The sequence below is a fragment of the Pinus tabuliformis genome, chromosome 1_1 (genome assembly GCF_031772625.1).
Source record: "Pinus tabuliformis cultivar Carrire ecotype Pingquan chromosome 1_1, CPIR1, whole genome shotgun sequence".
NCBI classification, from domain to species: domain Eukaryota; kingdom Viridiplantae; phylum Streptophyta; class Pinopsida; order Pinales; family Pinaceae; genus Pinus; species Pinus tabuliformis.
In genome coordinates, this window is record NC_142297.1 from 492,857,490 (window position 1) to 492,880,740 (window position 23,251).

The window sequence follows — 23,251 nt, forward strand, 5'->3', positions numbered from 1 at the left end:
CATCTGATGCTACCCTAAATCAACACTCCCTCTTAGCGAGGATTGTGCCCTAGTAATACTTCTCACTGAGTGTCACGCTGATCATTCAACATCGGTCCATGTGCTGATGTTAAGCCTCCTTGCCCAACATCCTTTGCACTACTGCATCTTGTACTACTGCCCATGACTCTGCTACTGCCACTGCTGCATCTGTATGCCAGCTCCCTCTGCATCTGTGCTGCTGCTAGTCCTTTCTCCCAACACTGCATCTGCACTGCAACTCCCTTTGCGTTTGTGCTGCTGCTAGTCCTTTCTCCCAACACTGCATCTACACTGCAACTCCCTCTTCATTTGTGCTGCTAACACACTACTTCTGAAAGGGGTTCTTTACCATCCCCATCTTTTCCCTGAAGTAGTCAAATTTTGACTTTCCAAGGGCCTTAGTGAGGATATCTGCCACTTGTTCCCCTGTAGGAGTGTAGCTCAACTGTACAACTCCTCGTTGGACACAATCTCTGACAAAGTAACACCGAATATCGATATGCTTTGACCTATCATGAAATACTGGATTCTCATAGAGTTTGATGCAACTCTGATTATCACACATGATCCTAGTCCCCTTCATATTTCTTCTGAATAGGTTTACCAGTAGTTTTCTAAGTCATATGGCCTCACACGAAGCTGTGCTTGCTATCATATATTCTGCCTTAGACGAGCTCAGAGCCACAGACTTCTATTTCCTACTGCACTAGGAGGTTATTCCTGATCCAATGTTGAAACAGTACCCAGAGGTACTTTTCAGATCCACTGAACTTCCTGCACAATCTGCATCAGTAAATCCACTCAACCTGATATCCTTCCCCTTGTACAAGAGCCCATAATCAATTGTTCCCTGTAAGTACTTGAGAATGTGCTTGGCTACTATCCAGTGAGCCCTCTTTGGTTCCACCATGAACTGATTGAGGGTGTTGACAGTGTAGCAAATATCTGGACTGGTATTGACTAGATACATTAGGGACCCTATGAGCTGTCGGTATAGGGTGGGATCGACATCCTTGTCTTCTAATGCATCAATCTTCTTCCAGGTGGTCATCATTGGCGTTGCCATAGGTCTATAGTCTCCCATCCTGAACCTTTTCGGGATTTCTGTAGCATACGTTCCTTGCCCAAGGAAGATTTCTCCTTTCCGCTGCCAAACTTCCAACCCTAGGAAATAGTGCATTCGTCCCAGATCCTTCATATCGAACTCTGTGGCTAGATCCTTCTTGCAGTCTTCAATGAGTCTGGATGATCCTGTTGGGAAGAGATCATCCACATATAATACTAAGATAAGTGGCTTGCTCTCTATGACCAGATAGTAGAGATTCGGATCTGTGTCACTCTTGACAAACCCCATCTTCTGCAAGTAGCCATCTATTTGACCATACTGCGCTCTTGGTGCCTGCTTCAACCCATACAAGGCTTTCTTTAGTCTGCATACATGAGACTTCTTCTCATGAGTTTCAAAGCCCTTTGGTTGTTCAATGTATACTTTTTCTTTTATTACCCCGTTCAGAAATGCCATCTTGACATCCATCTGATGGATCTCCCATCCCATCTAGGTTGCAAGGGATATCACGGTCCTAATAGATGTATACCTCGCTACCGGGGCAAAGGTTTTCTCATAGTCAATCCCTTCCTTTTGAGCGTACCCCTTAGCCACAAACCTGGCCTTGCATTTTTCAATACCGCTGTCCGCAGCATATTTGATCTTGTAGATCCATCTTGAACCTACCATAGATTTCTCTTGAGGCCTTGACACCACCTCCCAGAGATCGTTTACCATTATGGAGTTATACTCCTCCACCATCGCATCTAGCCAGACTTGATGCTGAGTTGCCACCTTGAAGCTGGCAGGCTCTCCATCCTGAGCTACTAACGCCTGATACCTGTCTGGCTGTTTTGGCTCCCTTTTACTATTTCTTGGCTCTTTGATGAAGTTCTCTACATCACGCAGAATCTGACGAAGTTCCTTGCTGGTTCTTCCTTTGCCAACAGGTGCTTCTATTCAGTCCTCTTCCTCATCCTGAGAATCTTCCTGATCTGAGGAAGGATTCTTAACTTCCATTGGTTGAAGAGGCATGACCAACGGATCTTCTTTCGACTGCTCCTTGGAGGGATTTCGCGAGATCTTTTGAAAGCTCTGTCCTCCATGAACTTTACATCTCGTCGTACTACTACCTTCTTGCTCCCTGGAAGATAGATCCTGTATGGCTTAGTGTTCTTGCTATATCTTGCCATATACCCCTTTTCTGCAGTCTGATCCGGCTTCTTCCTCTTTTCTTCGAGTATGCGACAATATGCCAAATTCCCAAATATCCTGAAATGACTGACTTTAGGTGTCTTCCCAGTGAAGACTTTCTCTGGAGTAATCTTGCCCAATGCCCGATGAGGAGTCCTGTTTTGAACGTAGACAACTGTGTTGCATGCTTTTTCCCACAAGAATTTTGGCATATCCTGATCATATGACATGGCCCTAGCTGCTTCTACAATAGTCCTATTTTTCCTTTCTGCTACCCTGTTCTGCTCCAGATTGTAGGGAGCTGTCCACTCTCTACTGATGCCCTCCTTAGCATAATAATCAGTGAAGTCCTTGTCGACATATTCTCCACCATTATTTGAGCGCAAGACTTTTATTTCTTACCTATCAGATTCTCCACTAGAGCCCTGAACTCCTTGAATCGATAGAAAACCTCATCCTTTGTTTTTAGAAAATAGATCCAAGTTTTCCTTGAGTGGTCATCAATGAAGGTAAGGAAATACTCAGCACCGCTAAGAGCTTTGACAGACATAGGTTCGCAGATATCTGAGTGTATCAATCCTAGTACACTCTTGGCCCTGTGATTGCTCCTGGGAAATGTCGCCTTGGCATACTTTCCTAGAGTGGATCCCCTGCATACATCATCTCATTCTGTACTCAAATCCGGAACTCCTGTTACAGTGCTCCTAAGAATTCTCAGAGCTCCATGGTGCAAGTGACCCATCCTTCTGTGCGATAGTTCGTTCAAGTCGTTGTCCCCATGACTGCCTATTAGTGCCATTAGAGATTCTAGTTGTAACCTATACAACCGATTACTTTTGATCCTGATCTGCACTTTCTTTTTCCAGCTCGGGTGTTTGACGTATACCTTTTCCTTGATGAAGTAGACATCATAGCCCTTGCCTTGTAGTTTTGACACAGATAGTAAGTTCATCCCCAATCCTGGCACATGCAGCACATTTGTGGCACAGAACCGCTCTCCCGATTCTATCTGAAAAACTATGGTACCCTTTCCTACTGGAGTACACTTTGCCTTGTTCCCCATGGTAATCTGAAAGTTCATCTTCTCTTCTCGATATTCTGAGAAATGCTCCCTAATTCCTGTCATATGCCACAAGGCTCCACTGTCTATATACCACACTTCTGATGATGCAACACTAGTCATGCACGCCACTTCTTCCAACTTGGAAGCCAACATAGAGAAATCGAAATTTCTCTCTTGTGCTATCTTCTGAAAATCTGCGTGAGTCCCCTGAGGTGGATGCCTCTACATCATGGTCTCAGCCCATAACTGATTTTCCCTTTCTATTTTTGATTACTTCCTCTGATACCATGTGAAAATTCTATCACTGCAGCAACTGATTTACTTTTCCGACTTATTTCATCATAAGTTATTCATGAAATTACTTCAACAAACATAAAAAATAAATATTGCTGCAGATATCACACCGTAATACAAAAACAAACATATGCACACATTGACATAGTTGTTTTGGACTAATGTCCGCAGAAAATCCCAATGTGGGAAAATCGGTGCAGCAAGGGAGGATTTTATTATTCAGCAATTTTATGGTACAACAAGGTGCCAAACTGGCTTACTCGCAGATAGAGTCATAGACAAATTTCCAGCACTTCTCCTGAAACCCTCTGCGTTAGCCTATTGAGGTTCTGCGCAGATCTCTTTGGCCTTTACGTCATTCCTACAGACTCTGTGTGGATGACGGAGGCACTTCTGGTTTTGCGCAGTCTCTGCTATCTCTGTGTGGCTTCCTCTGGCTCTGCGTCTGCTCTCTTTTGCCTCTGCGTTGAGCTCTCGTCTCTTTGTTCCGTACTTGTTGCCTCCTAACTGCTCTCTAGACCACTAGTTCAATTTCTCAGCAAACCTTGCTCCAGAAATTGAATTCACTGGTTTCCCTCAGTGTGTTCTCCAAGTGACCCTCAAGCCTCCTCTTATACTTTCCTCGTTGACAAATCAACGACTGAGATTAAGTCCCTAATCAACAACTAAGATTAGATTTGGCTTGATCCATGTCTTTTGGACTATTCTAACACAGTTTCATATTAATACACATTAATATTTTATTTTCCATAAGTTTCGACTTACGGTCTCCATTAAAAATATTAATTATTTTAATATCTCCTGAACTATTTAGAATCTGCCCAAATCCTTTCTTGTTATTGGAGACCTCATGTGCCCCAACCTCTCCACCAAATTTCGTGGCTAGAGCACATCCAATGCTACCCCAAATCCATAGTTTTAAAATTCGGCCGATTTGAAATGAAAATGGCCGAGTTGATCCGTTTCATTGCCCGAAAATGTGACTCGGTGGAGGAAACGGTTCAGTAGGCCGAGTTAGCCATGACTCGGCCAACTCGACCGTTTCTGTATTGACTCGGCCGAGTCATAACCAGTGGCCTGTAACCCCATCAAAACAACGATTTGACATTTTTTTAATGACATTTTGAAGTGTTCGCTGATTGGTTTGAACTCCAATGTGTTTTATGAATTAGTTAAATGTTATTTGGGGTCCATTTCCCCCTCCCAAACCCTATTTAACACACTCAAATGCTCTCTACTATTGATATGCTATTCAAATTTCATGGTAATGTTAAATTCTTAAAGTAAAAGTGACATTCTCCTTAATCTTCATTTTCATCCTTTTACTTAAATTTTTAACATTACCATGAAATGACTCAGGATGTTTGAGAGTGGTTTCGGCCTCATTGGATTTCATATGGAGAAAGTAGAATTTTAGATTTCATTCAAAATCCAGCAGACTTATCAGTTTTTCAGGATTTCAGGATTGGAGGATTGCAATGTTTCCATTGAATTTTTTCATGTATTAGGGTATGAAACTCATATTTAATCAAGAGCACCAATCCCTCTATGTACCTTGATGTTAGTGACATTGGTTGTCGAACTCCTCTGGGATTCGCTCCCAAACTAGGAGCTTCTGAAAATGTCGCTCCCGCTCCCGTTTTCGCTCATGTTCCCAAGTAACACAAAGAAGAGAAACTGTTTGGATCAAAAACAGTTAAATGATCTAGTTTATGTCCAAGACAACCTCCGGCTCAGACGAAACCATTTGCTGAACAAAAGACCTGATTCAGATCCCATTGTGTTGGAACTTGGAAGACATTGATCCAACATCAGATTGGGTAGTGGAGAGTCGTCCAACAGAGTTTGATCCTGATGAGGATCTTGATTTAGATTTAGATATTGAGACATCAGTTGAACTTGAACATGCTGTTTAGTTGAATGCAGATCCCAATCCACCAGCCTCAGTCTCACAGCCAGCAAGGACTCCAGTTGTAGGTGCTTCCTCTGCTCAGCCACAACAGAAGCGCAACCGCATATCTACTCTATCTCAGCTTGCATCTGCTGCAGTTGCACAACCTGCTAGTGGTACCACTTCTACAGCTGCAATTGGAGATGATAATGATGATGAGGAGCCATGGGGCCCCCTATCTGACTCTGATTATGATCCAGAGATTGATTGACATGATCTTGGCTCCTCTGGCAGTAGCTACTAGCTAATAGCTGTAGTACTAGTATTGGAGTCTGGTCACAGTTTACTTTTGTTGTAGAGGCCATTTCTAGCCTCCTTGGTTATGTGTTTGTTGTTTTGAGTCTTTGATCATGTATGACAGTTGACTATGTATTTCCATTGGATACCATTTTGATATAATGGATTGGTTCATGAGCCTACTTTGATCATATGTTGTCTTCCATCTATATTATAATGCTGTGTGTTTGGAAACATGAATGAAAATCTTTAAAACTATGTTTAAAATCTTTAAATTTATGTTTTTTTATAAAAAAAAATAAATATTTAATGTATTTTTTACAACGATCGAGTCATTGAAATCGAGCCGACCGAGTCATTAACGTTTCGGAGTCAGAGTCGGAGTCGATCCTCGGCCGAGTCGGAGTCGGAGTCGGAGTTTTAAAACTATGCCCAAATCAACACCAAGACTCTAGACCTTGACACAAACTTTCCTCCACACCAAGTCAACCGTCTTCTTCCTTTATAGATGATCCTACTTGACCTAGAAAATACAACAACAATAGCAACACTTTCTTGGACCCAACAACTTCGACCTTGCTTTGGAGACTTCGATCTTCACTGAAAGACTTCGATCTTCACTTAGATACTTCGATCTTGTCCCAATACAACTTGCTGAGGCGACAACACCAAATAATAGCAACTTCGACCTATACTTTGATCTAGCGGCAACAACATGCAGCGACATCAACAAGAGAACTTTGATCTTCCAATCTTGGGCACGTGGGCGGAGAGAGAGACGCACCAAAACTTCGATTTTCCTTTCTTCCTTTACCTTGACCAAACTCACATTCCTTTAGCCCTCTTCCTTCACTTCGTACTTTTTCCCAGCTTCCAGAAGTATATGAAACTTGCTTGAGTTGATTGCCTCCAAATGAATTCAAACTGCTTCTTTTATAGCCTTTAGGTGAGGTCGAATAACTCTCCTTGAGGCCGACTTGATCATATTAAGGCTGACATGTTGTGGAGGTAACATAATTCATTTTTGTCTCAATACTAAACCAATTTACATGATTCAAAAACCCCAAAAGGGTTTCTTTAAATGTAAAATGACTTTATTAACTCAGAATAAATCCTAGAAGTCCTCAATGGGAACTTTGACATGAAACATGATGACCCAAGCATGAAACCCATGGTTTAATAAATAATAATAACAATAATAATAATAATTTTCTTTATTCTTTTGACAAGTACATTACATGATGACTCATACATTAATGAAGAACGAACCTAGTTACATTTTCCAATAGGCTTTGCTCCTCATCTTCCTGTTGGTAGACTCAATTGCCAACTAGTCGAGACTCAAACTGAGATACTGGTTGAGGCTCCATCTTGAGTAGCTTCTTCTCAGGTACTCTAATTTTCTCTTGCTCTAAGGACTCCTTCAGAGCTTTTCTCTCAACCATCACTTCTCTACTTTACGCACTTCTTGTCTTCTTGTTCAAGGCTGCGCTTGTGTCTACTTGGAACTTGTAGAGATTCTTCATCCTCACACCTATCTGCTTCACACATCTAGAAGCTAAGTGCTTGAGGTAAGCCTTACGTCTGAAGATGACATCATAACCCTTGTCCTCAAGGATAGTTTTTGAAACAAGGTTCCGCTTCAGGCTTGGAACATAGAGGACATCTCTGAGATGGAGAGAGATACATGACTCTCTCTCAAAACTAACAGTACCAAGTCCCCTAGTTGCATACTTCCCATTACCTCCTAGCTCAATCTGACACCGCATGTCCTTCTCCTTCAAGTAGCCAAAATACTTCTTGGTCCCAATCATGTGGAAGGATGCTCCTAAATCAATATACCATATGCTGCTGTCTGTTAGGCTTTCCATGTAAGCTATCAATGAGAAATCTTTCTCTCACTGGGCAGAAAATGCATCTACCTCCACTAATGTAATGACATGATCCTTGCCCGACTCCTTCTGATTAGGGAACTTAGTGGCATAGTGCACAAACTCATGGCAATGGAAGCACTTGATCTTGTTTGGATCCTTCTTCTTCTTCTTCTTGCCATTCTGACTGGACTTGGCCTCTCCTTGGCCCTTCTTGCCTTTGGCTCTGCTACCTTTGCTTGCCAGGGCAAAGTTCTCGTCATCCTCTGCTAGAGCTTCTCTACCAGCTCTCGTTCCTCTCCAGATTTCTTCTTGAATGCAGTCACTCCATAACCTTTCCCAACTGGGAATATTCTCTCATATAATTTTAGACTTTAATGCATGGTCTACCTCATTACAAAGCAATCATATAATTTTAGACATTATTAATGTTTCAGAAGTAGGAGTTAATCCTTCACATTTAAGTTCAACTATTTCAACTATGCTGCATCTGACCTCTATGAAGCACCCTAAACCTATTGTGATCTTTTTTCGGACTAGGAGGCAATGTCTTTGAAGGTAAGGAACATTCTGTTATTGAGGAGGCAGAACTTGTCTGACGTCTCCAGCAAGAACATCAAGGAAACATCACGAGGATTTGCCACTTGACACAAAAGTAAGATTCGAAGTGCATGAACCAAGAGTTAGTCAATGCCTGGCTCATAGGTTTCTCAGGGATGAGAAAACCTTACAATATCTAAAAGTGCAGCACTAAAACCAAGTGTAAATCCCTGTTGAGATGTAACCATATCTGGAAACTTTTGAACTGACAATTCTTTGGAACATTTAGGTTAAATAGGAGTCCACCCTAGATAGCAACACTTAGTAGAAATATTTGATCTCATAATTCTACTTAGTAGAAATATTTGATGTCATAATTCTACTTGCTGTGTTGGAGACACAATAAGGATGGGAGAAAATTCTATTAAGAGAATTTTTCTTTTGGCTGGCTATTTGTATGTAACTCTTGTTCTGTTCCATGTTCTGTTCCATGTGGCTTGTTTTTGTTTCAGTAACTTACTATGTATGTATTTCCACCTCGGAGTGTTGTCATGTAGTTGATTGAGAACAATCAACATTTTACTTGAATAAGGAAGTAATCGAGTTTGGGGTTGGTTTAATACAGGTGGGTACGGGCTGTAAAGGAATTTCTCTCTGTACTTCATTCAAGTTCGCTTATGCATACCCAGAAAAAGGTATGGCATCACCTCTCTCTGATTTTCAGGGTTGTGTATGTTTTCCAGTTCCAGATTCTGAATATCCATTATTCTTTCTTCAAGGTGGCAAGCATTAAATGTACTTTTTTGTCTAGTTTTAGCATCTTTTAGAACAAGGCCATTTTGAGTCCTCTTCATCTGAGAAACTATTTTGCATAAGCTAGTTTATTATGTTAGATTCATAAAAATCCAAAGATCTTTTTTTTTGTTTTTAATCTTCTGCCACAATTTGTAATGTACTGTTGACTAACACAGTAAATATATAGTCACCTCCCCAAATTCCTGGCTTTCACTTTGCATGTATTAGTTAGTATCGGAGCCTCGTTTCAGGTTCTCACCCTGGTTCTTTTGGAGCCCACCTGTGCACTCAAGTTGTTTGAATAAGAGGTTGAGGTCGGGTCTCCTGCAATTTCAAATTCTGGTCTTCTTTGGTTCTCTTTGTACACACCCAAGATCTGCTTCTCATAATTCAATCTAGAGTGCTTGTATTATATTGTGTTCAGCTCTTTGCAAATCCTGCTCCACAATCAAGTTTGATATACAGGATGCCTCTTTTTGATGATAACTCATATTCAAAGATAGAAAAAGAGTTTATAAATATATTGCATTATCTCATTTTATATTTCCTTATATTCTCATTCTATTTTCCTGATTTCCATAAGCCATACTTAGATTGGCAAGTGTGCAATCTATCCATGACACTTGATACTTTATGTAGTATTTTTCAATAAATGTGTCCTTTGAGTATTCACATAAATATATATTGTACATGAAGGGCATTTTATATGAAAAAAACATGCCACTAAGCAGCCACCACTAACTAGTCCAAATCTAGGAAGACCCCACTAACAAAATCATCCAAGATCCAAAAAGTGTCACTTGGGCTACAATAGAGCTAATAAAAGTCCATCTCACATACAAAGACAAAAATCATAATCTCTAGCCTTTCGACACACAAAAGGAGGCCTTGTTAGTACACAAACTAGCACCTTTGGATTAAATTCCAAAGATAGGGCACTAGCCTTGTGGAACTAGGAGGTTGGCCATAGTCACCTCACCAACTCTCCTCTGCACCATAGAATGAGGAAAAGGTTCTTAGCCTGTTGGAAGAATATTTGTTATTGATGTCAAGGGGAACACCAGCTCAAGAAGATAATTACTTAGGCTTGTAGAGGACTTCAGGCCCTTTTCAATGAGTATTTACGTGCCTCCTAATTCCTCCTCATTAAAGAGAATTAGATTTTAGAAGTTAGAAAATCCATATTTTGCCTCTCAAACAAGTCGGTCTACATGAGCATAAGTCGGCCTCTCTCCAAAAGACATGTCGGTTCAAGCATGGTCAAATTAGTATAAATACACAATTTGACGACTCCATTTGCTCATCCATCTCGGCGAAGGAAGACAAGTAGGAGCTTGAATCTGAGGTAGAAAAGACAAGTTCATAGCTCATGAACTTAGAGGCAAGGAAAAACAAGAATTTGTGATTGTTTCTCTGGTTTGGATCAAAGTTTGTTGGTGGATCTCTGTTTAGTTTTTGGAGACTTTTTATTCTGGATTTCGACCCCTTTTATTGCCTCTTGTTGAGAAGATTTCAGCTCCCTTTCTGCTGGCCTGAACTCAGCCCTTCTTTGGAAGTTTCAGGCCTAGATCAGACCTCACCTTCTGAGATTTCGGGCTTGTGGAGCATCAAGTTTTCGGCCCTGTGGAACATCAGTTTTAGGATCTATATAGCATCAGTCTTCGGCCCTCTGGAGCATCTGTTTTCGGCCCCGACGAGCAACAGCCTCTGGTCCTGTAGCAACAGACCTCTGCCACAGTTTCGGCCCTTTTATGACTCCGAAATTCGGCCTTTTATGACACAGAGTTCGGCTATCTAGACTCAGAAATTCGGACTTTTATGGCACATAGTTTGGGCTATCTAGACTCAGAAATTCGGCCTGATTGGTGACTATTCTTGAGCTTAATCTAAATCAATCTAAAGAGTGTCAAGTTCATTGTTTAAGCAGATTCTAAGAGCAGCTGCCTTAAGTCATCTTTGAACTTTGAAGAGTCCTTAAAAGCAGTCATTGAAGTATTTCTGAGCAGTCTTTGAAGTAGTTTAAGAACAGAAGTTAAAGAGTCTCTGGAATAGCATTTGTAACAGAATTTGGAGCAGCATTTTTAAAAAATTTTGAGGTATTCTTGAAGCCTTCCCTAAACTAGACTTAAATCAGTTTTTGGAGGATTTAATACGGAGCTGAATTGGATTAAGGACAGTCATTTTTGGACCACTTGAAGACATGTTGTAGCAGACCTTTAAAGAGCCCTGATTGGAGCAGCCATAGAAGCCTTGTTGAAGCAAACTTGGAGGCACCTCTTGAAAAAAACTTATAGCAGACCTTTTGTGCAGACTTAAAAGCACCTTGAGTAGACCTTTGAGGACATTGTGAAGCATTTTGGAGCAGCTTGTGGAAAGGTTACTGTAGCAGGTTTGAATTGTTTTTTATAATGTGTTGAATCAATATTCTTTGGTCTTTGAAGATTTTGAAGCCGTGTTGGGTTGGAGCTTGATCGAGGATTGGAGTCCTTGTACAAGGTTGGAGCCTTGTGAGAGACCAGGTTGGAGCTTAGATTTGTTGTGAGGATTGGAGTCCTCATTCAAGGTTGGAGCCTTGAAGTTAAAGATCTTGTTGTATAGGTTGGAGCCTGAATTTTGTTGTAAAAGAGGATTGTAGTCCTCACAATCTTATTAATAAAATTAACTTTTGTTTTGTTTCATTTGTTCTTGTTTAATTCATGATAAAAATCTTAACTGACATAATTTAACACTTGAAATAAATATTCATTCACCCCCCTCTCAGTATTTCCAATAATTGGTATCAGAGCAAGGTTCCTCAAGCTCAACTAATAGCTAGAAGAAGGATTTTTGAATCACAATGGCTAGTAAGGATGCTAAGTTCCCCCAATTTGATGGAACAAATTTTGCCTTCTGGAAGGTCAGAATGGAGTATTACTTAATGTCTCTTGGAGTCGAAGTTTGGCAATTTGTCACAGATGGATACAAGATCCCATCTCCTCTTCCAACAGATCTAGACGGGAAGAAAGCATATGTGGCAAATGCAAAGGACTTGAATTCTATAGCAAGTGGTCTATCAGATTTAGAATTCACCAAATTTATGGGGATTAAAATAGCTAAAGAGATGTGGGACAAGCTCATCCATATTTATGAAGGAGATGACAAGGTCAAAAAGACAAAGCTTCAAACCTATAGAAGGCAGTTTGAAAGTCTCAAGATGAATTATGAAGAAGATATTGTAGCTTATTTTCTTCAAGTAGATAAGGTAGTCAATTGTCTCAAAGGTCTAGGAGAAGATGTCAAAGATAAGATAGTTGTCCATGTTAATTTTTCACAATGTTCTGTGCTGTAACAATCACTTAAACAATTTCTTCTTTCAGTAGCAATCACTTTTCCAATTTATCAATAACAATAAGCAATTGTAGATAGAACACTAAACAATATGCACAATAGAAGATATCCAAGATCAATGAGACACAGAGATTTAGGTCAAAGACCAGAGAAAAAACCCACAAGGGGGAAACCAAACCAAATTCTTCTCTTTTATTAGATGTTGATTAGATGTTTAGCAGAGATACATAGTCCAAATACATCCATCAACTAGTCGAAGGTTAAAGCCTTGACCATCCAAGTCAACAAATCAATATCCAATCAATGATGAGCATAAAAGTCAAATATGGTCAAAGTACTAGTCCTGCAATTTCAGCCCTGTCAAAGTTCAGACAACACCATTCAATAATAGCCCTATCCAGTCAAAAGTCAATGGTCAAATGTGCTAAAAAACTTCGGTCAAAGTAGAAATAAATTCGACCTTCCTTGCTTGGTCAAACCTAGTCAAAATAGATCTAAGATTCCTCCTGCAATTTGGTCAAATTCTACAGTCAACCTACGGTAACCCTAGCTTCAGATCTACGGTCAAAGATGGTTAATGTGCCTAGAAAAATTTGGTCAACATCCCAGTGAAAACAACCTTCCAAAACAAATCAAATTTCAATTAAAACCAAGTCAAAGTCTCCCCAAGTCAACACTTGAAAAAGAAGGCTAAAAACAGAAAGTCAATGCAGTCGACAAAACTTACATCCTCCTCTTGCAAGTGTGAACTTGGCCCTGCAGTTTTCAAAAGTGATCAAACCAAATGAAGAAATATGTGATGCGTGTTGGTTTTTGTAGGACGAGACAACTGTTCTAGTATCGTTTTGTGTCAGAGAGTCTAAGAACACTAGATCTTCAAAACCCAGAAAATCTTTCATGAGATAAGCTTGCAAAACGCCTTAATTGAATTAATTAACCATCGTTTAAATTTTTCCTAAGTCTAGCTTAGGAACACTGATTAATTAATAGTAATTAATTAAGGAAAGGTGAGAAAGTTGTAGAAACTCACATGGGTTGAGTTTGAGATGATCTCAGCATTGATGGAGATCTAATCATGGTCATTGGTTCACCAACGAGAGATTATAAGAGCAGGTTAATGGGTATGGAGATAGACACGTCGAACAAGAGGGAGAGTGAGTTCCTTGGGTAGATCAAGCTATCCATTTGCAAAGACTCAATAGGAGAATGATCCAAAAATGGATCCTAGGTAAACCTCTAAGCTAAGTTACTAGGATTCGGATACAGATTCAGATCCGAATCTGCTATACTTTTGAAAATCCAGGATCTGGATACGGCAAAAATACGTTAAGTACAAAATTCAAATATTTTTTTTTTTATAATTTAAAAAAAATTATATAAAAATTAAAATATATGAAAGTTTACGAATTTATAGCTTTTATAAAATTTATAATATATAGTATTTATATAAAATAAATAATATATAACATTTTTATGGCATTATTAATTGAATCCATTGATTTTTTTTTATATATTTTAAACTATAAATATATAATATATAAAAAATTATATATTAAAACAAGAGTAAAGTTAGTCGATAAAGTATATACATTGATGATTAATACACATAAACTAAGATTAATTTGAATACTTCAATAACTTAAAGTCATTGCTGATATGACATAAAGTTAATAACTTAATAAACTAAAATAAATAAATTAAAGTTGACGCTGATATGACACAAAGTTAATAACTTAATAAATTAAAATAAATAAATTAAAGTTGACAAAGTAAGACTATAATTTAATAAATTAAATCGCTGTCAACAAATTTCCGATGGGGTGCTCTAATTAATCTAATCCATTATTATTTTTATATAGTTTAAATTATAAACTTGTAATATATGAAAACCCATATATTAAAACAAATATAAAGCTAGTCAATAAAGATTATACATTGAAAATTAAGATATGAGTTCTGTTATGACATAAAGTTAATAAATTAAAGTTGAGAAAATAAACTATAAATTAAATCCCCAGTGAAAAAACTCCCGACCACAACGTGATCTCTGAAATTTGTTCACTTTAGCGTCCTCTTCTCAATCCCGACAACAAGGCGATGTTTGTGATTTCTCTCTGTTCACATCGTCTTCCCCGTTTGGACAACAATGCACTGTCAACTTCAAGTGGCAGGTGAATGGTATGCTCGAGCAAATGTATGGCTGTGTGAAAAGTTTAGTTGACGAATAACAAGGTTGAGTGATTGCATGGTCGCAGGGGACCCTCATTGGGTGAATGGTCGTACAGTATAACAACATGTTTAGCTATTTGATAAGTTTCATTTATAGCAATATGTTTTTGAGCGGATCTTAGACGGATGTAGGGTTATTTGGATCTGATCCGGGGATTCGCCGATTCACCCTCCTAGCTTAACAGATCCAGTAACATAGCCTCTAAGTCTAAAAGACTTCATGCAAGAGGTAAAAGGTGCCAAATGGCACAAATCCTTTGTAAATCAGAGGAAAATGAAAGTCACTAGTTGCTTTCGGAAATAGTCTCATTGTAGAGATCTCATTTTGAATCCAACACAAATTGAATGGGCGAAAATGGACTTCAGATGCAAAAGTTATCACTTAAGGAAGATGCCCATTTTCCTTAGAAAAGGAGGCAATTTCTTATTAAATGGAACTAGGGGAAAATGGGTTTTTTAACATAAAACCCCCTAAATATTCATCAAAGCACAAGTCCTAAGGTGCAATGGAAATATCGAATCGGAGATGTCGCATTGCATTACTTCCAAAGTGAAGGACTTGAGCCAAAGGCATGAAGGATATGCGATGGAGCGATGGCCGATTATCGGCGTCGGCGATTAGCGTCGGCATATGCACATAACCCAAGGACGAGCCCTTGGGCTGTAGCGATTAGCGATTGCGATATCGATGACCGGGGCGATTAGCCGATCGACAATCGGGAGATTAGTGGTCTCCGATACACTTCGCCATTGGGCAGCGCGACTTGCGACTAGCGATAAACGCCGGACTCGATAGGGATCATAAGCCTGATTTCATATATTTTCAAATCCGGGAGTTCGGATTTTCTTTTGTATTTCCCATTTAATGGATTTTTGGCCATTGGCCATGCCGCCGAAGCGATTGCGATATGCGATGGAAGGTGGACCCAATGGGGATTTTAGGGGTGATTCCATGGACTTTCATGTCCGGATTTCGCGCTCGATAGTGCTTTTGGTGTGTATTTCCATTGCAAGCTTGAAACACAGTATTTCATGGATTTTCACTTGAAAGGAGGCCGTTGGTTCATTTTCCGTGGGAAAACAACCATCATTCCTTGTGCCATGCTGCAGGCAGGCGTATCTACAACAGGGATGCGTTTTGAAGCGCGAAGAGGCAGAGCTCGGAAGAGGAATGATTCCTCATGATCACAGTTGACAGAGGAACGATTGAGGAAGCCGAAAAGCCAAAAATGCCTTAAAGAAAGAGTGAGAGCTGAATAGCAAGGGCGGCTGAGTTGTTTGTTGCCTGTCAACAGTTTTTGGAGCCGGTTGCAGAGGTTGCAGAGAACTCCAAAGCCAAAGGGCCAAAAGAAAGGTAATGCTGGGAAGAAAGCACTGCCAAAAATGTAGCCGGCAATGCTGGACAAACAGTGGACCCTGAGAGCTGACGTTGTAACATCCCACAGCCACAGAGCCGAGAGTAAATGTGCAGGGGCAACTTGGAGAAGCCCAGAGCTATTTGAACGCTGAGGAATCCAAAGGAACAACTCAGTGTATGCAGAAAGAGCTCAGAGAAGCCGGAGCAGAGAGCCACGAGCCACAACCAAAGCCGAAGAGCGAGAGTGAGAGCCAGAACCGGAGCTAGAGCCAAGAGCCAGAGCCAGAGCCAAAGCCAGAAAGCCGAGAGCTTCAAAGCCAAGGATGAGATGGTACAGTAAGCCCATCGTGTTTTGTGTAAACTGATGGAGTTGAGTCAAAGACTTGTAAAAGGAATTGCTGCCATAATCCCAGAGAGCCTAGTTGAATTAACTAGAGTTCACGAAGATGTAGCCCAGGAGTTGTGGGTGAACTCCTAATTAACTTGCTGTTATGTGTGTGTTTTACTTGCTGCATTATTTACTGTTCTTTGTATTTAAAATATCAGCGTAAGCAACTGTAATTACAACACTTAACAGTCTAAAATAAATACCAACATAGACCTATAATTTCAAGCATTTCTTAATTCCACATTGGTTAATCATTAAGACTTTGGAAAATTCAAGCTTTGGAAGTGGGAGAGGTTCTTGTAAGTTAGACAAGAAGCCTAAGAGCCCCATTTTCAGATTAGGTGGTATCAGAGCTTAAGATTGATTAGCCACACCTTTAAGAAGGTTATATATCAAAATGCTTGATTGACAAAGCAAAGATGGCTTGTCTGAAAGGTGTTTGGGCAGTCAAGGATTGATTCTCTGGTTGATGTATGCTTGTTGCAGACTGACTATTGTTTAAAGTTGGTAGAGGTGAAGAGAAAAGGCCTAGGTATTTGGGTCCTGGCTATGGACAATCTTATGGAAAGTGTTCCAAAGCTACCATGAAGGCCATTGAAACAACTCCAAGAAGGGGTTGCTATATAGAGTGTGAAGGTTGTATTAAGGAGGAATGCAATAAGCTTGAAACATCAATTGCACGATGTAGGTGTTCAGAAGCACACACTTGAACCAGAGAGTTGGGGAGACTCCAACAGCCTTGAAATGATTGATAGTGTTCCAAAGGGAACCACTTCTTCATTTGCTTCACCTCATCATGAAGGCAATAAAGGTGAAGGGGAAAGGTATAAATCTGGTTCTAAACATTTTCCTTTTGATTTTGCAAAGCACGGTAAATTTCCACGTAAATATGGGGAAAGAGTTGCATGTTCCTTTTGTGGTTTGGATAACCATGATGTTTCTAGATGTTGGAAGAAAATGGCCACATACAGGAAACTTTTGAAGGAAAAGAAGCAAGTAGCCAAAGGTCCACTGTACAAGGCAAATCACGCTGTCAAGAGGATGCACATGCAGTGCACTAACTGCCATAAGCAAGGACATCTTGCTGCAAAATGTTGGACATTGAATCCAACAATGCTTCCACCAACGCTGGAGAAAGTGGAAAGAGAAGATGGCAGAAATGGAAGTGAAGATTCCATGAATGATGAGTCTCAGAATGATTCACATGATGATGCTGATGTGCAGACAAAGGTAGTACCTTTGAAAGGGATTGGTAAGAAACGATTAGAGTTCTTATCCGATTAAGATTGCATGTCTATTGATGCATCTACATTATATTTCATTTCAGCTTTGAAAGTACAGTGTGCTTAAGTGAAAGTTGAAGGATGAAATGCATGCATGAGCATGAGATGCATGAACACAAGGATGTTGATGATTTCCTTGTTTTTGAACATGTATGTGTAATTAACTTGTAGGGTTGATTGCTTTGACATGCATGTGATACCATGTTGACTTGGGAGAAGTTAACTTGGTCTCCAAATGGAGATAATGAGGTAGTGTTTCACCTTTTGAAAAAGAGTCCTAATAGTCTTTTTTCTACATGCTTGACTTGAAGGATCATTTGTTTAAAGCCATGTTTTATGGGCTTGTATCTAGTCCATCATTTGTATGCAGATGTAAGACATGGAGGTGTTCACAAGATGTGAAATTTGTTTCTTTTGTTGAAGCAAGAGTTTAGTCCATCCAATTGTTGTTTGTATGCCTGTTGTTGTTCATAGTTGTTGTTGGTAGCTTGTCAAATAGGTACAAATGAAAGTTTTGTGGAGCAGATGTACTTCACATTTGTTTGAGCCACCTTGGATCAAAGATCAAGGCAAAGAAGTTTAAACCACCTTTTATGACCATTCCAACAGAAGTTTTGCAGGAAGGCAGTGAGGAAGACAGTTCTTTCCAGGAAGACCAGCCCATCCAAGAAGGGAAGTGGTCAGAAACTTTGGTTTAGAGGCACTATGCAAAGGCAAGTGCAGAGGGAGGCTGAAAGAAGAGGGTGAGTCACTCTCATTTACTGTTTAGAACAGTATATCAGTCTTTTGGAGACCAAAAGTTGTTTTAGTGGGAAGGCATGATACAAAAATGGATCCTGGATAAACCTCTAAGTCTAAAAGACTTCATGTAAGAGGTAAAAGGTACCAAATGGCACAAACCCTTTGTAAATTAGAGGAAAATGAAAGTTGCAGGCTGCTCGCGAAAATAGTCTCATTGCAGAGATCTCCTCATTCTGAATCCAACACAACTTGAATGGGCGAAAATGGACTTCAGATGCAGAAGTTATCACTTAAGGAAGATGCCCAGTTTCCTTAGAAAAGGAGACAACTTCTTATTAAATGGGACTTAGGGAAAAAATGTGTTTTTTAACATAAAACCCCTTAAATATTCATCAGAGTGCAAGTCCTAAGGTGCAATGGAAATATTGCATCAGAGATGTCGCATTACATTACTTCCAAAGGGAAGGACTTGAGCCAAAGGCATGAAGGATATGCGATGGAGCGATGGTTGATTATCAGTGTTGGCGATTGGCATTGGCATATGCATATAACCCAAGGACAGACCCTTGGGCCGTAGCGATTAGTGATTGCAATATTGACGATCGGGGGGCTAATTGGCAATCGGGGTGATCAACGATCGGGAGATCAGTGGTCCCCGATACACTTGGCCATTGGGCAGCGTGACTTGCGACTAGCGATAATGGCCGAACCCGATAGGGATCATAAGCCCGATTTCATATGTTTTCAAATCCGGGAATTCAGATTTTCGTTTGTATTTCTTGTTTAATGGACTTTTGGCCATTGGCCATGCTATCGAAGCGATTGCGATATGCGATGGAGGCGGACCCGATGGGGATTTTAGGGTCGATTCCATGGACTTTCACGTCCGGATTTCACGCCTAATAGTGTTTTTCCTGTGCATTTCCATTTCAAGCCTGAAACACAGTATTTCGTGGATTTTCGCTTGAAAGGAGGCCGTTGGTTCATTTTCCATGGGAAAACAGCCATCATTCCCTGTGCCATGCTGCAGGCGGGCATATCTGCAACAGGGATGCGTTTTGAAACGCGAAGAGGTAGAGCTGAGAAGAGGAATGATTCCTCATGATCACGGTTGATAGAGGAACAACTAAGGAAGTCGAAAAGCCAGAAATGCCTTGAAGGAAGCCTGAGAGCTGAATCGCAAGGGCGACTGAGTTGTTGTTGCCTGTCGACAGTTTTTGGAGCCAGTTGCAAAGGTTGCAGAGAACTCCAAAGATAGAGGGCCAAAAGAAAGGCAGTGCTGGGAAGAAAGCATTGACAAAAATGTAGCCGGTAATGCTAAACAAATAGCAGAGCCCGAGAGCTCACGTCGTAACATCCCACAGCCACAGAGTCGAGAGTAAATGCGTAGGGGCAGCTTGGAGAAGCCCAGAACTGTTTGAACACTGAAGAATCCAAAGGGAAAGCTCAGTGTATGCAGAAAGAGCTCAGAGAAGCCAGAGCAGAGAGCCACGAGCCACAGCCAGAGCTGAAGAGCCAGAGCCAGAGCGAGTGCCAGAATCGGAGCCAGAGCCAAAGATCCAGAGCCAGAGTCAGAGTCGAGAGCCAGAGTGAGAGCTAGAGGCAGAGTTAGAAAGCCGAGAGCTTTAGAGCGAGTGATGAGATGGTACAATAAGCCCATTGTGTTCTATGTAAACCGATGGAGTTGAGTCAAGGACTTGTAAAAAGCATTGCTGCCATAATCCGAAAGAGCCTAGTTGAATTAACTAGAGCTCACGAAGATGTAGCCCAGGAGTTGTGGGTGAACTCCTAATTAACTTGTTGTTATTTGTGTGTTTTACTTGCCGCATTATTTACTGTTCTTTGTATTTAAAATATCAGCGTAAGCAACATTAATTACAACACTTAACAATCTAAAATAAATACAAGCATACACCTATAATTTCAAGCATTTCTTAATTCCACATTGGTTAATCATTAAGACTTGGGAAAATTCAAGCTTTGGAAGTGGGAGAGGTTCTTGCAAGTTAGACAAGAACCCTAAGAACCCCATTTTCAGATCAGAGAGAGTTCGAGCTAGAGAATCAGTGATTGAGGGAGCAACAATAATGCTTTTTGGTGAAGTTCTAGTGTTAGAGAGTCAACAAATTGAGGCTGCATTATTTCTTAGTGAGGTCATGTAGGGCCTGCGGAAAAGGCTTCAGAGAGCAATTCGATTTAGTTGGAAATGAGATTGATTTATGTGCTAGTGGCCGGAATAGGTTCTAGGAGGCCAAATGAGTCATCTCTAGAGGTTGGAGATCTAATCATGGTCGTTGGTTCACCTACGAGAGATTATAACAACAGGTTAATGGGGATGGAGATAGATGTTGATTTGGGGTAGCATCGAATGTGCTCTAGCCACAAAATTTGGTGGCGAGGCTAAGGCACATGAGATCTCCAATACCCAGAAAGGGTTTGGGCAGATTCTAAACAGTTTGGGAGATATTAAAATAATTAATATTTTTAATGGAGTCCATAAGTTTAAACTTAGTGAAATTAAAATATTAATGTGAATTAATATAAAACTGTGTTAGAATGGTCCAAAAGTCATGGATCAAGCCAAATCAAATCTTAGCTGTTAATTAGGGACTTAATCTCGGCCGTTGATTTGTCAACGAGAAAAGTATAAAAGGAGGCTTGAGGGTCACTTGGAGAAAACACCAAGAGATCAAGATTTCAACTTTTTTGGGCTGGGTTTGTTGAGAAAGTTCAGAGAGTGTTCTAGAGTTGCAGCTAAGGGGCAGTGAATACAGAAGCAGAGAGGCAACAATAGTACCGGGAGGATCAGTGCCATATTCGGGAAAGCTGACATAGAGGGTAGGAGCCAGAACTGTCGGGAAAGCTGATGCAGAGGGCAGAAGTCGGAACTGCTGGGAATTGTTGGGAAAGCTGACGCAGAGGGCAGAAGCCAGAACTACCGGAACTGCCGAGAAAGCCAATGCAGAGGGTGTCAGGGTGTTTATTCGGGGTTTCAGCCGGAGCATTTGTCTCTGAAGGAGAGGTACTACTGCCGAGATTTTTCTCTGTTGGGTGAGCCTGATTTGGCACCAATTTGTATTCTGAAAGTACTTAATAAATCAAACCCTTAGATAGCTGCATCAGTTTTCCCGCATGGGTTTTCCCGGGGAAATTAGTCCAAAAATAACGGTGTCATTTGTGTGTTTGTTTATGTTTCCTTCAGTTGATGATCTGTAATCTGTTGAGCATGTACTTGTGTTTATTTTCAGTGTTTACATGCTAAATAACTTGTTAATTAATCAGAACAAGTAGGAAGGAATAAATCAGAAAGTACACGGAGGGCTTCTAACTGTCAGACTTAGAAACTTGAACATGGTATCAGAGGGTGGTTGCAGATCACAGGAGAACCATTGTTTTAAGAAACGACCGTTTCGAAACCGAAACAACCGGGTTGATCCGAGCCAATACCATTTTCTATGACCCGGCCTTTGGAACGGTTTGACTAGCCGAGTCAGCAACTCGGCCGTTTCCATTATGACTCGGCCGAGTCACAAAAAAATGCTCAGGCACACGTCAAACTGCGATTTAATAATGGATTTTTAAAGTGTTTTTTGGTTGGTTTGGACTCCAAGTAGTTATATGAATTTGCTAAATGATTTTTGGGGTCCATTTCCCCCTCCCAAACCCTATTTAACACACCCAAGTGCTCTCATTCACTCACAGCGATCTTATGCATTTGAGTGAGAGTCTTCTTTGAGAGTTAGTGAGCAGTTCTTGAGCTTGTTTTGGAGCAACAGTGAGGAGTCTTGGAGGAGCATTGTAGCTGGAGTGAGGAGCTTCTTGGGCAGCGATTTGGAGCAGCATTGAGGAGTTGATTCTTGGAGCAAGCTTGAGGAGGTAGTTTGTGCCTGGAGGTATTTTTTTTCACATCTATAAATCTGTTTTTGCTTAGTAAATTTTAGGTGTATATCTAGAAAGCTTAGAGAGTGTTTTTTGTCAAATAAATGAACATTGAATCAAGGTTTTTTTTTTTTTCATTTTCAGATTGTTTGCTTTAATTTCCTAGTCAAAAAATGGCACCTAGAGCAAGAGATCCTGCTTGGGCATATGTTGAAATGGTTGATAGTTAAATGCAATGCAAATTTTGCCATAGGAAAATTAAGGAAGGTCCTGGGGGCATTAATAGGCTGAAACAACACTTGGCAAGGATTAGAGGCCAAATTACCCCATGTACCTCACCAGAAATTGGGGAGATTAGGAAGAATTTGTTGGCCAACTTTGAGAAATTTAAAGAAGATAAGGCTAGGCAAAGAGACATACAGGCTGAAATTGGGAGGAAGAGGGAGATACAAAAAATGATGGCTGCCAACCCCCATTATGATTTTGAGGGTTCTTCCTCTATCCCTCAAACTGATACATCCAACCCTTTCCGATATGTTCCTCCCTCTTTTGGTTCTGTTCAAGATAAGGGAAAGGGTAGAATGAAAAAGGGTGATGTGACTATCAAAAGTTATTTCAATCCCTCCTCTCCGTCAGATGCACATGGTCCTGAAGTTAGTAAAACTCAAATGTAGCCCACTTTAGATGACCATTGGAAGAAAGAATTGAGGGAGACTGCTTGTGAGTACATAGCTAGATGGTGGTATGATGCTGATATCCCCTTTAATGCTGCTCGTTCACCATATTATGAGCCTATGTTTGATGCCATACATGCTGCTGGAAAAGGCTTCAAAGGCCCTACTATGCATGAGCTAAGGGGGTTTCGTTTGCAGAAAGAAATTCAATCCATTAATGAGTATTTGCAAGAGTTTAGGGACTCATGGGCAAGAACAGGGTGTACCATCATGTCAGATGGATCGACTGATCAAAGAAACCGTACCATCATAAACTTTCTTGTCTTCTGCCCGCAGGGAACCATGCTTTTAAAATCAGTTGA

At 40.5% G+C, this 23,251-nt stretch overlaps 1 protein-coding gene across 3 annotated transcripts in view; it reads left to right on the top strand.

The window, feature by feature from the left end:
• The window catches only part of LOC149213932 (medium-chain fatty acid ethyl ester synthase/esterase 2-like), a 424,233-nt gene that overhangs the window by 379,008 nt on the left and 21,974 nt on the right, over nt 1-23,251 (top strand). For all 3 annotated transcript variants that reach the window (XM_089392144.1, XM_089392145.1, XM_089392146.1), the window contains one exon: nt 8,842-8,911. In XM_089392144.1, the coding sequence (XP_089248270.1) occupies nt 8,842-8,911 (70 nt within the window). The remainder of the gene's footprint in view (nt 1-8,841; nt 8,912-23,251) is intronic.